Source organism: Indicator indicator, chromosome 24 (genome assembly GCF_027791375.1).
Source record: "Indicator indicator isolate 239-I01 chromosome 24, UM_Iind_1.1, whole genome shotgun sequence".
In the NCBI taxonomy this organism is placed as follows: domain Eukaryota; kingdom Metazoa; phylum Chordata; class Aves; order Piciformes; family Indicatoridae; genus Indicator; species Indicator indicator.
Window position 1 is genome coordinate 16,890,063 of NC_072033.1, and position 14,128 is coordinate 16,904,190.

The 14,128-nt window shown below is 55.0% G+C and overlaps 1 protein-coding gene across 1 annotated transcript; it reads left to right on the plus strand.

The window, feature by feature from the left end:
- Positions 1-326: 326 nt before the first annotated feature.
- On the plus strand, positions 327-9,339 carry SRMS (src-related kinase lacking C-terminal regulatory tyrosine and N-terminal myristylation sites). Its single transcript, XM_054391793.1, has 8 exons — positions 327-682; positions 3,493-3,614; positions 4,876-5,042; positions 6,455-6,593; positions 7,108-7,266; positions 8,286-8,467; positions 8,619-8,775; positions 9,146-9,339. Exons 1-8 carry the CDS (start codon positions 327-329, stop codon positions 9,337-9,339), a joined length of 1,476 nt encoding a protein of 491 aa, XP_054247768.1.
- The last annotated feature ends 4,789 nt before the right edge of the window (positions 9,340-14,128 follow it).

Sequence of the window (14,128 nt, forward strand, 5' to 3'; positions counted from 1 at the left end):
TGGAGAGCAACCAGCCTGGCTCCACCTGTGCCCGGCTCCCAGATGTGCCTGTGGCTCTGAGCGTAGCACTCCCGCCCTGCAGACTCGTCTCAGCTGCAGGCTCGTCCCCTCTGCAGACTCATCTCAACGGCAGACTCGTCCCACCAGCCCAACCAGTTTCACTTTCAGAAGTAGGGATCGGTCGGGAAGCTGCCGGCGAGCGCCCAGACGCGCGCGGGACGCCGGCATGAGGCAGGCAGGCGGCGGCGTGAGCCCGGGAGCAGCCCTGCTGCTGACCTCCAGGAGCTCGGTGCCTTAGACCACCACACCCACCACGTCCAGCAGGGATGGAGCAGTTTGTCCGGAAGCGTTTGACCTTCCTGACATCCTTCTGGAACAAGCTCCGTCCCCGCTCCGTGCAGGAGAGCTGCTCCCTGGCCTATCTTGGTTCTGATTCGGTTTCGCTGCACTCGGAGCCCAGCTCCATCTCCTTCATCCCCAAGTCCTCCCTCTTCATCGCTTTGTACGCGTTCACAGCCCGCAGTGAGGAGGAGCTGAGCGTCAGTGCAGGGGACAAGCTGCGTGTCCTCCGAGAGGAAGGAGACTACGTCCTTGCCCGTCGGCTGCTGGGGGAGCCGGCCGTGGGCTACGTTCCTGCTGCCTATGTGGCCAGCCTCAGCCAGGGCACCTCTGCTCGCCGGCCGTAAGTAACCCACAGATCCATCAGGGATGGAGGCTGGACCAGGGCACCATGTCCCTGCTGAGGGCACCATATGCTTGCCCAGGGCACCATGCCCCTGCCCAGGGCAAGGCAACCTGTGGTGGGAGCATGAGCACGAGTGTAAGGACAGATCAGGGCTGGCTTGAAGACTTTCTAAGGGACCTTAGAGTACTTTCCCCAACAAAATGGTTCTATGATTCTATGCCCTGCTTTTCCCATCAGCAGTGGTGGGACCAAGTAAGGATCTGCCTTTCTTTGGACATCCCTTCCATGAAGCTCCTGCATCTCACAGCTGTGGGGTGGAGGTAGTCAGCACGGCAAGCAAGGGTTTGGGGTTGTGTCAAGGGGCAGACATGCTGGTTCCCCTTCCTGGGGGATGCTCTGAGGGGCAGAGATGCTGGTTCCTCTTCCTGGGGGATGCTCTGAGGGGCAGACATGCTTGTTCCCCTTCCTGGGGGAATGCTCTGAGGGGCAGAGATGCTGGTTCCCCTTTCTGGGGGATGCTCTGAGGGGCAGAGATGCTGGTTCCCCTTCCTGGGGGATGCTCTGAGGGGCAGAGATGCTGGTTCCCCTTCCTGGGGGATGCTCTGAGGGGCAGAGATGTTGGGTCCTCTTCCTGGGCTTGTACCCTCACACAGGATGAGGTGACTCTGGACTGGGACATGGGGTGATGGTGTGCACTGATGCAGTCATGGTGCTGAATAAGTGGACACCTGCTTACTCTGTCTCCTCTCCACATTAAAGGGGAGGCAGCAGGGAGGGAGGGAGTTGGAGAAAGCTTGTGCCTGAACCCTGCCAGTTCCAAAGTGTCCAGGAGCATAGGGAGAAGCAATTTGGATTGGAACCTGTTGGGAAGCTCAGAGCTCTGCAGGGCTGGGGGATCCCTCCTTGTCAGATCCTGTGCTACCCAAGATGAGGTCAGGTTGATGTCTCAGCCTTCTCTCAGCAGGGAAAAGCCCAGGCTCATCATTGCATAAGGCAGCCTGGTCCTGACACACCGGGCAAAGCGCCCTGAGACACTGCTGCTCCCTCTGTCCCAGGCCCTGAGTCATGCCCAGGGATGGGAAGTGAAGGCACAGACTGGGTGCAGCAAACCTGCAGAGCTCCCAGGCATTCCCCTTGGGCTGGGGTAAAGGAAAGGAGCAGGGTAGGCCTGGGAAGGGCTCTGACATGCAGGGGCAATGACTGCAGCTGGTGGGATGGGAGAGACCCTCCCTCACTTTCCTGTGTGTGCTTTGGAGAAAGACAAATCTGGTCTGGAGTGTACCATGCTGGGACTGCAGTAGTGAGGATCATGGGGCCAGCTTTCTGCTTTAGTCCCATCTAGTCCCCTTTAGCCCCACTACAAGAAATGGTTGGGCAGGCTGCAGCTAGAGTTCCTCTGTGTGTGTGTGTGCACAACCTGTGCCCAGTTGCTGCCCAGCCCCATCCTGACAAGGAGGAAAGAGGGGGGGGAGGAGACACCAAGAGATGCAGGAGCAGGTTCATAGACTCATAAAATGGTTTAGCTTGGAAGGGACTTTCAAGACCATCTAGTTCCAAGCTCCCTGCCATGGGCAGGGACACCTCCCACCAGCCCAGGCTGCTCAAAGCCTGATCCAACCTGGCTTTGAACAGCCTCCCATGGCAACCTGTTCCAGTGTCTCCTCACCTTCTCTCTAAAGAGAGTCTCCAGTCTCAATCTCCCCTCTTCCAGCCCAAAGCCATTGTCCCTCGTCCTGTCACCCCCAGCCCTTGTCACAAGTCCCTCCCCAGCTCTCTTGGAGCCCCCTGCAAGTACCGGAAGTCTGCTCTAAGGTTTCCCTGAAGCCCTCTCATCTCCAAGCTGAACAACCCCAACTCCCTTATTCTGTCCTCATAGGGGAGGTGCTGCAGCCCTCTGACCATCTTCATGGCCTCTTCTGGACCATCTCCAACAGTTTTATGTCCTTTTTGTATTGGGGTACCAGAACTGGGCAGAGTACTCCTGGTGGGGGTCTCAGGAGAGCAGAGCAGAGGGGCAGAATCCCCTCCCTCATGCTGCTGCTTTGGTTGGCAGCAGCCATGTGCAGCTGTGCAGAGCACACAGACTCTGTGGAGCTGCAGGTGGGGGCTGGGTGCTAATTTGTCCAGCTGCTCAAACCCCATCCTGTGTAATTTCCTGCCCTGGTGATCCCAGCTTGTGAGGGCACCTCTGGCTCCTCATGTCCTCCAGGCCGTAGGGTGGGTGAAGCAGCCTTTTCCCCATGTCCCCCTGCTCCTGCTGAGCTGGCACCCAGTCAGCCTGCCTGCCTCTTCCTGCTGGAGAGCCTCCTATCAGTCTTGGCACTGATCAGGCACACAAGAGGGGCTTGGCTGGGCCCTCCCTCCCGGCGTGGTGCTGCCAAGGTCCCCAAGCATCACTGCAAAGGGCAGGTGCCAGACGTTTTCACTGCTATGATTTGCTCATGGGCTCTGAGAGCTGCTTGTGTCCATGAGCTGCAGTTCTAGAAGTGCAAGGTGAACCCAGCTCAGTCTTCCATTGGCCATGGCAGAGTCAGTCTGGGTAGCCAGCACAGCCAAGCTTTCGTGCCTGCTGTACCACAGTCTGCCTCCTACCCCTAAACACCCCCAGGTCCCTCAGCTGCTCCTCACCAGACCCCTACCATTCTGTGGGATCTTGAAGGTCTTTTCCAGCCAAAATAATTCTGTGTATGGCAAGAGGGAATTGCTCCCTTTCCCTGGCTTAGAATTTGCTCAGAAGGTCCCTGAGGTGTCCCTGCTGATTCACCATCTTCTCACACCTCACTACCCCCTCTGCTCTGCCTCTGCAGTTGGTACTTCAGCAAGATCAGCCGAAACGAAGCTGAGCAGCTGCTCCTTTCAGCCCCCAACCAACATGGCTCCTTCCTGGTGCGGGACAGCGAGAGCAGCAAGGGGGAGTACTCTCTCTCAGGTAATTTGGTGACAATTACCCAGAGAAAATTAGCAGAGGGAAAGAAAGCAGCAGCCTGTTCCTCAGGGGCAGCTCTTGGCTTGGTCAGCATGGGGTAGAAAATGTGGGATTTGAAGTGTTTTACAGCATCTTGTTAAGGGGAATTAATTGGCTGCTTGTAAAGCAGTGAGTGGGAAACTCATGGGTGCAGGTCTAGGTGGCTGGGTTACTGCAGCCAAGGAAAGTGAATTGCTCCTGCCCAAGGTATGAGAGCCAGAAACAACTCCCAGCAGCTTAATGATGCCTCTGTTTCACTAACTCCCAGGATTTCATTCCAGTGGCTGTTGTCATAGAATCACAACTGGTTTGGGCTGGAAGGGACCCCCAAGGTCATCTTGTCCAACTCCCCCACAGTGAGCAGGGAGATCCCCAACTAGAGCAGGTTGCTCAGGGCCCTATCAAGTTTGACCTTGAATATCTCCAGGGATGGGGCCTCTACTACATCTCTGGCCAACCTGTTCCAGTATTTCACCATCCTTGTTGTGCAGAACTTCCTCCTGATGTCCAACCTAAATCTCCCTACTCCAGTTTCAAACTATTGCCCCTTGTCCTATCCCCACAGCCCTCCCCCCACCCCCAGCCTGTAGGTCTCCTTCAAATACTGCAATGCTGCTCTAAGGTCTCCCCAGAGCCTTCTCTTCTCCAGGCTGCACAACCCCAACCATCTCAATCTGTCTTCCATCCCTCTTGTCATCTGAGGGTTGTCTGAAAATATGCTGCCCCTCCAGATTACCAGGGCCTGGGATGCTCCCATGTAGAGAAGTCTGAATTCAGAGGGTTTCAGACCAGGCAGTTCCACTTGATCTGGTCTGATCCACCCTGAGATATTCATGATGAACCCCACATGTCACCCATCAGTTCTATGGGCTGTGAGGTGCCTGCAGGAGCTCCACCTGCTGCTGGTCCACCCACCCCCAGCAGCAATGAGTTCCACTGCTCTCCAAGCAGTTCATTTGTGGGGGGAACTGTCCCTGCTAATTAGGCATTGCCTCTCCAGTCCAACTGAGCCCCACTCGCCCGTGGCCAGGAGCCTTCTGAGCCAGGAGGTGGGAGCAAAGAGGGTGATGGGGATTGGGATGTAACCCCAGGGTGATTGGGTTGCTTTAGAGTGAATTAATAGAGTGAATGCCTGGAAAGGAGGGAAGGTGAGAGTCATGAAGGAGGCTGGGAAGGAGCTGGTGATGGATGAGCTGAGCTCTCCCTGGAATGGACTTCCCTACAGTGCGGAACTATGCCAAGGTCAGCCACTTCCGAATCTGCAAGAGCCCTGGGGGCAGCCTCTACATCCAGAAGGGACATCCCTTCCCCGACATGGAGGAGCTCCTCACCTTCTACACCAAGCACTGGAAGGTCATCCAGAGCCCCTTGCTGCAGCCCTGCAGCCCCGCGGTGCGTACACAGCATGGCTCAGCCAAGCGCCCAGCCACGGCCAGGGTGGGAAAAGGGAAGAGGTATTAGGAAAAAATAGAAAGAATTAGTCTGTCCATTGGGATTTGAGCTTTCTTAAACTAAATTTAGGATAGACCATTAGTGGAGCTGCCAGCATCACCTTTTATCAGCAGTGTTAAGGCCAGGACATGGCACTGTAGTTTATTTTTGAGCAGCCACATTGCACAAGGCTCTTCTGAAACCATAGAATCATCACAGAATGGGTTGGGTTGGAAGGAATCTTAAAGATCATCTATTTCTCCCCTTGGAGCCTTGTCTTCTCCAGGCTGAACAACCCCAACTCCCTCAGCCTGTCCTCATATGAAAGGTTCATATCATCTGATCATCTTCGTGGCCTTGTGTGGACCCTCTCCAACAGATCTAGGTCCTTCTTGTGTTGAAGGATCCAGAGCTGCATGCAATGCTCCAGGTGGGGTCTCACCAGAGCAGAGCAGAGTGGAAGAATCACCTCCCTTGACCTGCTGGTCACACTGCTTTTGATGCAGCCCAGGACAAGGGTGGCTTCTGGGCTGCCAGAGCACATTTGGGGTTCCTATCAACATCTCATGAACCAGCACAACCAAGTCCTTCTCTGTAGGGCTGCTCTCGGTCCACTCATCACCCAGCCTGTATCTGTGCTTGGCATTTCTGCTGCCCAGGTTCAGGATCTTGCACTTAGCCTTGTTGTACTTCATGAGGTGGGCATGGGCTCACCTCTCCAGCCTGTCAAGGCCCCTCCCTGTCCATGTGGTTACCAATCTCTCTGCTATGCAATCTGGAAATGCCTGCACTTCCAACTTGTGTTTCCCTCGAGCACAATCAGACCATGTTGCCTTTCTATCGTTTTCATGCCAGTTAGGGTGGCACTCATCAATCCAATTAGAGCATTAATCCCTAACTGCCAGCTCATTTCCTGAGTAGATTCCATCCACTGATTATGACTCAGAAATAACAATTAAACCTGTAAATGAGCCCAGGGTGAGCCTGAAACGTGTAAGATAAAAGAGATGCTTCATGAGCTGAAGTCAGAATCAGCCTTAATATGAAATAATACTCATTTAATCTTTCTTATGTATTGGTGGCAATGGAGAAAAGCCACCTTTGAGGTCTGCTGAGGAGTGAATTATGACCTGAATTCCTGATGTTTCATGTAGCCTCCAAAAATCTGCCCCCTTGTGCATGTTGGGCCCCAGCAGAGGTAGGGTAGAGGATGCTGCACATGCTTCATGCCCTGGAGGAATATTTAGCAGAGGGAGAAGCCATGCAGGTGGTAGAGCATCACATCCTGCTCATTGTTTCGTGGCGGGCCTCGGTGGGCACCAAGAGCTGGTCCTTGCTGGGCAGCTGTGCAAAGCATGCCGTGCCCGTTTCAGACTCCCCCCGAGAGGGACGGCTGGGAACGCCCGCGCTGGGAGTTCAGTCTGCGGAGGAAGCTGGGCGAGGGCTACTTCGGAGAGGTGTGGGAAGGGCTGTGGAGGAACACAGTGCCAGTGGCCATCAAGATCATAAAAGGTAGGTGGAGGAGAGGAGGCTAACAGCAGCCAGCTGCATGTCTTGTTCACTGCCACGTGGTTGGCCTCCTTCTGTTTCCCAGCCCTCCTGGTGGCTGTGTCTGTCTTACCAAGCAAAGTGTGGTAGGAGCTGGTAAGCAGCCACTGGACTTCCTGTGGCCAAATCTCAGGTTGGGCTGCACCTTTCTGAAATGGCTTCATCCAATGGATTTGTGAGGTCACATCAAGTCAAATCAAAGGGGCGGGTGACAAGTCACACCAAGTCCAGACAGATGGGTTTGTGACAAGTAAAAGTAAGTCGAGTCCAATGGGTTTGTGGTAAGTCAAATCCTGATGGGATCTGGAAAATGGGATCCAAAGCCCTGTGGAAAACACCTCTGGGGCATTTGAATCTGAGTCACAGGATGTGCAGACGTGACCTTTGAGAGCAAGGGTGGCTGTGAGGAAGAAAAAGATCTTTTTCTCAGCTGGAGGTGCTGAGTTCCAAGGCTACAGTAGTTGGCTTTCTCCCTCAGCTGACATGAAGGCAGAAGACTTCACCAAGGAGATTCAGAACCTGAAGCACCTGAGGCATGAGAAGCTGATCCAGCTGCACGCTGTCTGCTCGCTGGGTGAGCCAGTGTACATCATCACCGAGCTCATGAGGAAAGGCAACCTCCACAGCTACCTCCACAGTGAGTACCTGAGCTGGCACCACCTGAGCTGGCACCATCTGAGCTGGCACCACGGGCTGCAGGCTCCTGGGGCACTGCTTCTCTGGGGATGCTTTCTGTGCCCCAGAACAGCTCCACAAACCCAAGTGGGGACTCTAAGAGAGCACAAGACTACTTTGAGCCCTGCTTAGATCAGTGATCATGCAGAACAGTCCTGGGTGCTTGGTGGAGACCATCTTGGGTGGCACCTAGACCCAAAGCCATAGTCTGGTATGATCCCTTTGGTATTTTTGTGAGCTGGGTCCATATCAGTCCCTGGGAGCCCAAGAGTGTTGGTAAGGACTTTCAGCCTTCTTTCTTCACTCACTCCTGTTCTTCCAGCCCTCAGCAGTGCACAGAACCCCCACTGCCATGTTTGGGCAACTCTGTCTTTATTAGGAATGAGATGCCCCAGTGCTCCTCGGGGCTGGCACTGTGGCTTTGCTCATGTGCAGGGCTCCCAACAGGCCATAGGCCACTCATCAGTGGCTGTCAGTTTATTTTTCTTGGCCTTTCTTTTCCTGACTCAGTAATCAGTCTTGAGAAGAAACAAGCCAAGCCAAACCACTCCCCCCCAGACCTGTTTTTCTGCCTAGGACAATTCCCCACTCTACCCCCACATTGACCTCATTTTTGGTTGAGGCTCCAGCAGTGTTTGGTGCCAGAGGAGCTGGAGCCTGCAGTTAGGACAGGTTGAGAAGCTCAGCTGGAGATTTGCATGGCAGAAGGTCACCTTTAGCTTTGAATGAGCTGTGGAAATCTGCACCTTTGCTAAGGCACAGAGACTCTTCAGAGCTCACCCCTGGCCTGTTTCAGCACAGCATGTGGCTGTGCTGAACTGCCCAGGCAGCACAACTGCCATGGTTAGGTAGGACTTCCAGTGTAAGGTTTTCCATCTTCCCCTGGTCCCACACTGCTGGCACAGGGGTTCCTTCCAACCAGAGCATCCACAATAGCTGCTGCTAGACTACCCCCAATGCTTGGGTCATCTGGGTTAACAGGTCCTGAAGGGAAGTCCCTGGGCACCTCCCACCTGCTCAACATCGCCTGTCAAGTGGCAGATGGAATGAGGTACCTGGAGGAGAAGCACATTGTCCACCGGGACCTGGCAGCCAGAAACATCCTGGTGGGAGAGGAACTCACCTGCAAAATCGCTGATTTTGGACTTGCTCGGCTGCTCAAGGTTGGTCAGCAGGATGTTGAGGTCCCTCCCACCACCCCAGCCCACCAGCCTGCCCCACGCTGCAGCCATTCCCCCTCAGTCCCTTTCCCAGCCCCAGCAAAACCCCAACAGCATGGGCTGAGCTCATCACACCATCTCCCACTCTTTTCAGGATGACATTTATTCCACCAGCAGCAGCACTAAGATCCCAGTGAAGTGGACAGCCCCAGAGGCAGCCAACTACCGCACCTACTCCCTCAAGTCCGATGTCTGGTCCTACGGCATCCTGCTCTATGAAGTCTTCACCTATGGCCAGATCCCCTATGAAGGTAGAGCTGCCAGCCTCCTCCAGCCACATCCCAGGCAGCTTGGCCATGCTCCCCAAAAGCCAGCACGTCATGGACTGCCAGGTTATCCATTGCACAGGGAATGTAGAGGCAGCTCCAAGGGCACAAGCAAGTTGTTTTCTATTGTCCACTTTGGGGATTGCTCTGAAGTGTTCTCAGTGCTGGGTGCCGGAGCTGGAGGCAGCTGGGTGGTATGGGCTGGATGATTCCCACAATCTCTTCTCTACCAGTCTTGTGGCACAGAAACACCATTCCACAGCAACACCAGCTGACATCTTGGTCCACTGCAGGTATACCTTCAGGGCTTCCTTTGGGGACATTAGGTTCAGGGGCATCTTCTCCTTCCTTGCAGGAATGACGAACCAAGAAACCGTGCGGCAAATCACCAGAGGCTACCGCCTGCCCCGGCCCAGCTCCTGCCCCCCTGAGATCTACAGCATCATGCTGGAGTGCTGGAGTGGCAGCACTGAGGAACGTCCTACCTTCCTGGCCCTGCAGGAGAAGCTGGGCTTCATCTACAGACGGCTGCTCAGCCTCCTCTCCTGAGGGACCACCACCCTTCCTGCACAAGCCCCTCCAGGCCAGCTCTTGCCAAGAAGCCTTCTGGTTTGCCCTCTGACAGAGCTCCAAGAAAAGCACATCCACCCCTGAAAACCAGCTCATGGTCCCTCTTGGTCAGGAAGCAAGGAGATGGCCAAGGGAAAAGGCAATGGGCTGTGGAGAACTCATTGCCAGCACTTGGCTGTGCACCAGTCTGAAAAAGCCCTGTGGCAGTGAAGGCATCACCCAGAGTTTACATCTTCAGTCAGCCAGCAGGGTGGGAGGTCCCTGTCGCTCCCAGGCACACTTGAAGGTTTGCAGGTTGTGTTCAGTTGTGGCTCTGCTTGATTTTTCTTGTGTGTGTTCAGTGTATTTATCAATAAACGTATGTGCAGCCATCCTTGCTCCCCTTCCCTTCCCTTCCCTTCCCTTCCCTTCCCTTCCCTTCCCTTCCCTTCCCTTCCCTTCCCTTCCCTTCCCTTCCCTTCCCTTCCCTTCCCTTCCCTTCCCTTCCCTTCCCTTCCTTCCCTTCCCTTCCCTTCCCTTCCCTTCCCTTCCCTTCCCTTCCCTTCCCTTCCCTTCCCTTCCCTTCCCTTCCCTTCCCTTCCCTTCCCTTCCCTTCCCTTCCCTTCCCTTCCCTTCTTTACTTTGTTCCTTCCTTCCTGGGCACTCACCCTCACCATGGTGCTCCTGTCCCTTCCTGGTAAGCAACCGGGAAGTTTGCAACCAGTCCTGCTCTTGTAACCACAAACATCTTCGTATCTCTGTTCTCTCTTTGCCCAGGTGTGGATTACACCTTGGTGCTCCTCAGCCAAGCCCCTGGCAGCTCCTCTCTGGTTCCTTACCCTGCTCACCACCATGTGCTTGTTCCAAGGGAAATTAATTTCTGGGTTCAAATCTCTAACATGTGCTCAGCCCAGGTGCAGGCACCACTCAGTAAAACCTGCTTCACCCTGCCCTGGTCTTCATCACACTCATGGTGCAATGCCAAAGGATGTTCCCAGCACCTCCAGCTCCTTCCTGCTCACAGGTATCCCAGTACAGGAGGACCTTGAGCTTCTTGTCCCCATTCGCTCCAGCCAGGTAGCTTTCCCCCCCTGCTGCTCATGCTGACTCCTGGAGGCTGGGCTGTGGTTGGCAGTGGTGGAAGAACTCACTGAAAAACAGCACTGGGAGTGGTGCCAAAACCTTTCTGGGGCCAGCCTGATCATGGCTGCTTGAGCAGAGTCAAGCTTGGGGCACTAGTGTCATGACATGTTGTGGGTGAAAGGAAGCCTGGCACAGCCTGGGCTTAGATTTCCTCCTGATAAATCCATTTCAGCTGTTTGCAGCAGAGGAGGTGACTGGTGGCACTGAAACACCCAGCAGGGCTGGAACTGTGAAGTTAATCAAGTTTATAGAATCACAGAGTCACCTGCTTGGAAAAGATCTTAAGGTCTTTGAGTCAACCTAACCCTGCACACAACAGAGCATGGCCTCAGCACCTTAGCCAAGGGTCTCTAAACCCCTCCAAGCACAGGGATCCCACTTTTGCTCTGGGCAGCCTGGTCTGGTGCCTAGCGACCCTTTGGCTGAAGACATTTTTCTAATATCCAACCTAAGCCTCCCCTGGGACAACTTGAGGCCATTTCATCTTGTCCTGTCCCTTGTTCCTTGGGAGAAGAGCTCAATCCCCACCTGGCTCCAACCTCCTTTCAGGCAGCTGTAGAGAGCCAGAAGCCCTCAACCTCTTTTTCTCTGGGCTGAACACCCCCAGCTCATTCAGCTGCTCTTCACACGCCCTCGGCAGCCTCATTGCTGGGTTTGGCAGGACGGAGCAGGGCCGAGCGTGGAGCAGAGCTTTTTCAGCACTCAGTATGAAATGCGCAAAGATCTCAAACGTGCAGGGCTGGCTGCCACCAGATGGAGCTCAAAACGAAGCAGGAGGAGAAGGCGCTGGAGGTGCTGGGGTGGTGTGGGGAGCCCTGCTGGTGTGTTCCCTCCTGCTCGCACCAGAGCCATCAGCCTCCTGTGGTGACGCCGCGGTGGGAGGTGTGGAGGGCGGCCCTGGACGCACAGAGCTACCCACAGCAGCTTTTCCTTCCTCCTCTGCAGCTGATTTAAAAGCAGATCCCCTGCCCGGGTTTGCTCTCCAGCAGGGTCAGCTGAGGTTTGGCATTTCTCTAAGTCATTGCTTGCTTTCTCAATGTTGCCAGGGCTGGGTGGGAGCCCAGACAGTCTCAGCTGCTCCGAGGATCTCAGTCTGGGCTGGGTGCTGCAGCTTCCACCCTAAAATGGGGGCCACTACAGGGAGCAGGCTCTTCCCAAAAATCCACCCCACGAAGGCAGAGCTGCTGGCGTTCTACTGCTTTGCAAACCCTTCAGAGTGGGCACTGCAAGCCCTGCTGCTGGGGCCACTCTGCAGCTCTGCTGTCAGCCTGGCACATGCCCCACTTGTGGGTTCAGCTTGAGCCAGTGGCATCTGAACCCTGTGCCAGGGGCTGGGATGGTCTGACCTGCATAGCTTGTTTCTATTTTTAAGGTCCCGCGTTGCCCTTTGAAGGGTGAGGGGAAAGCAAGGCTGCTTGGATGAACAACATCATCATCACTCCCCAGGCAGGCAACGAAGGGAAATGTTTCTCACCCGAGGTGGCAGGGGTGGCACAGGGGCCCCTGCAAGTAAACCACTGCCTGGTTTTGGACCAAATGTGTGAGTGAAGCACCAGGCAAACCACAGAGACTGCTCAAGTGGCACAGGAAAGCCATGGGGGAGGAGGAGAGGGGACATGTGTCCCTTGGTGGGTTGGTGGTATGGGAGGAGGGGGCTTGCCCCTCTGAGAGTGAGCTCAGAGGGGTATGATGCACAGGGAGACCTTTTGCTTGTCTGGCTTCTGCTCCTCTTGCTGTCCTAGCACAGCAGGCAGCACCATGACTTGAGACACAGGAAATCAGCTGGAATCATAGAATTGCTCTGGCTGGAAGAGACCTTTCACATCACCAAGTCCAACATTAACCCAGCAGTTCCAGGTCACCACCAAACCATGGCCCTCAGCACCACATCTCCAGGGCTTTGAAACCCCTCCAGGAATGGAGACTCCACCACTGCCCTGGGCAGCCTGGGCCAGGTCTTGGCAACCCTTTTGGGGAAGAAATAATTGTTCCTCATGTCCAACCCGAATCTCCCCTGGAGAAACCTGAGGCCATTTCCTCTTGTCCTGTCACTTGTTAACTGGGAAAAAGAGAGCAACCCCCACAGCAGTGGGGCTGGAGACACCACACACACAAATGTGCTTGGCCACCAAATGCTTTTCCCAGCTGAAATCCATGGGGGCAGGATTGGTGCCTTTGCTCTGCCACAGGCCCTCCCAGGTGCCTGAGAACAAGCTGCTGGGTTTGCCCCTCTGCAGTCACCACACCAAGCAAACACAGCAATGTTGACTCTGCCTTTGTGTGTCCACACCTCAGGCTGCAGCCTCTCAGGCTCTAAGCTTGGAAAGTTTGTCTCTCCAAAATACGGAGTTTGGATTGGGAGCCAGCAGCAGGTCAGGAGCCCTCAGCTCCCCCAAAGCCTCCTGGGGGCAAGCAGCAGCTAAAGGTTTGCCTGGCACGTGAAGGATTTTTGGGGCTGGTTGTTAGGGTTTTCTTGTCCTGATTTTCCTGTGTTTTTTTAAGTTTAAAGGCTGCCACCTGCCTCCTGAGAGACACAGCCAGAGGCATGGGGGTACAGCCTCCCCAGCAGCACCCAGCACCAGTGGTGCTGGAAGCCTCAGGGGGGCCAAACCACACCCCCAAGGCTGCTGGCCCTGAGGAACCTCCTGCAGCCATTCCCTTTGGAAGCACATACAGTACCAGCAAAAGTCCCAGTGCTGCCCTGGCTCCCTCCTAGGGACAGATGGGACACAGATCCTCTGCCCTAAGGACAAGGACCACTGCCTGGAGACACAGAGCTCAGAGCAAAGCTTACACAACACTTTTCCCTACCAGAAACAACCTCCAAAGTTGGAAGTGACCTGGGGTGCCTTTGCAGAGTGGACAAAAAGCAGAGCAGCCACTCCCTCCCCCAGCTGCTCCTGGGCCAAGCTTTGCCCTTTGCCCCTGCCCCCATGGATGCCAGCAGTGCCAAGTCACTGCTCAGGGGTCCCCAGCTGCCATGAGGGCAGGGGCACACAGGGATTGCTCTATATCTGGTGCTGAAAGCAGTCCAGTGCAGGAAGATTTGGTACCCTTAAATGGAGCCCTGCCAGGGTTCTATTTGCCTCCAGCAGGAACAGAACCTTGCTCTCAGCATGCAGGCACTGGCAGGCTCTTGTTTTCTATCAGGTTGATCACAGAAGGTCCAAGTTGACTAATTCAAGGCAGAAATCAAGCAAAACGCCACTTATGGCAGTAAAGGACCAGCTGAGCTCCAGGGCTGCTCAGCCCAGTGCACCCCTGAGCAGCCACCACACCATGAGCTTCAGCCTGACTCCAGACCCACAAAATGCAAGACACATGCAAATTATCTTCACCCTCCCCTTACATGCACATTACTGAGGGCCCAGTCCTTCTCCCAGCACTGACCAGGCTCAGGCAACTGCTCCCACCCCACAAGAGACTGGAGCAGGGCAGGGCAGTGATGTGCTTGAGGAGCAAAATTAGTTCAGTGCCTGCAGGGAAAGACTGCACAGCCAGGGGAGGAGGAAAAAAGGGTGGGAAAAGCCTTTGCAGCATGCACCACAACACAGTCAGACCTTGCTCACATGCAAACCACAAACACCAGTGAGTCATGCTGGCATGGCCATATGCCCCACAGCTTTGCCAGGCAAGAAGGACATTG

What these genes read in the sequence shown, in the direction of transcription:
- SRMS (XM_054391793.1), top strand. Translation starts at nt 327, where the DNA reads ATGGAGCAGTTTGTCCGGAAGCGTTTGACCTTCCTGACATCCTTCTGG. An exon ending in TGCAGCCCTGCAGCCCCGCG is followed by an intron (nt 5,043 to 6,454) that starts GTGCGTACACAG and finishes TGCCCGTTTCAG; the next exon opens with ACTCCCCCCGAGAGGGACGG. An exon ending in TGGCCAGATCCCCTATGAAG is followed by an intron (nt 8,776 to 9,145) that starts GTAGAGCTGCCA and finishes CCTTCCTTGCAG; the next exon opens with GAATGACGAACCAAGAAACC.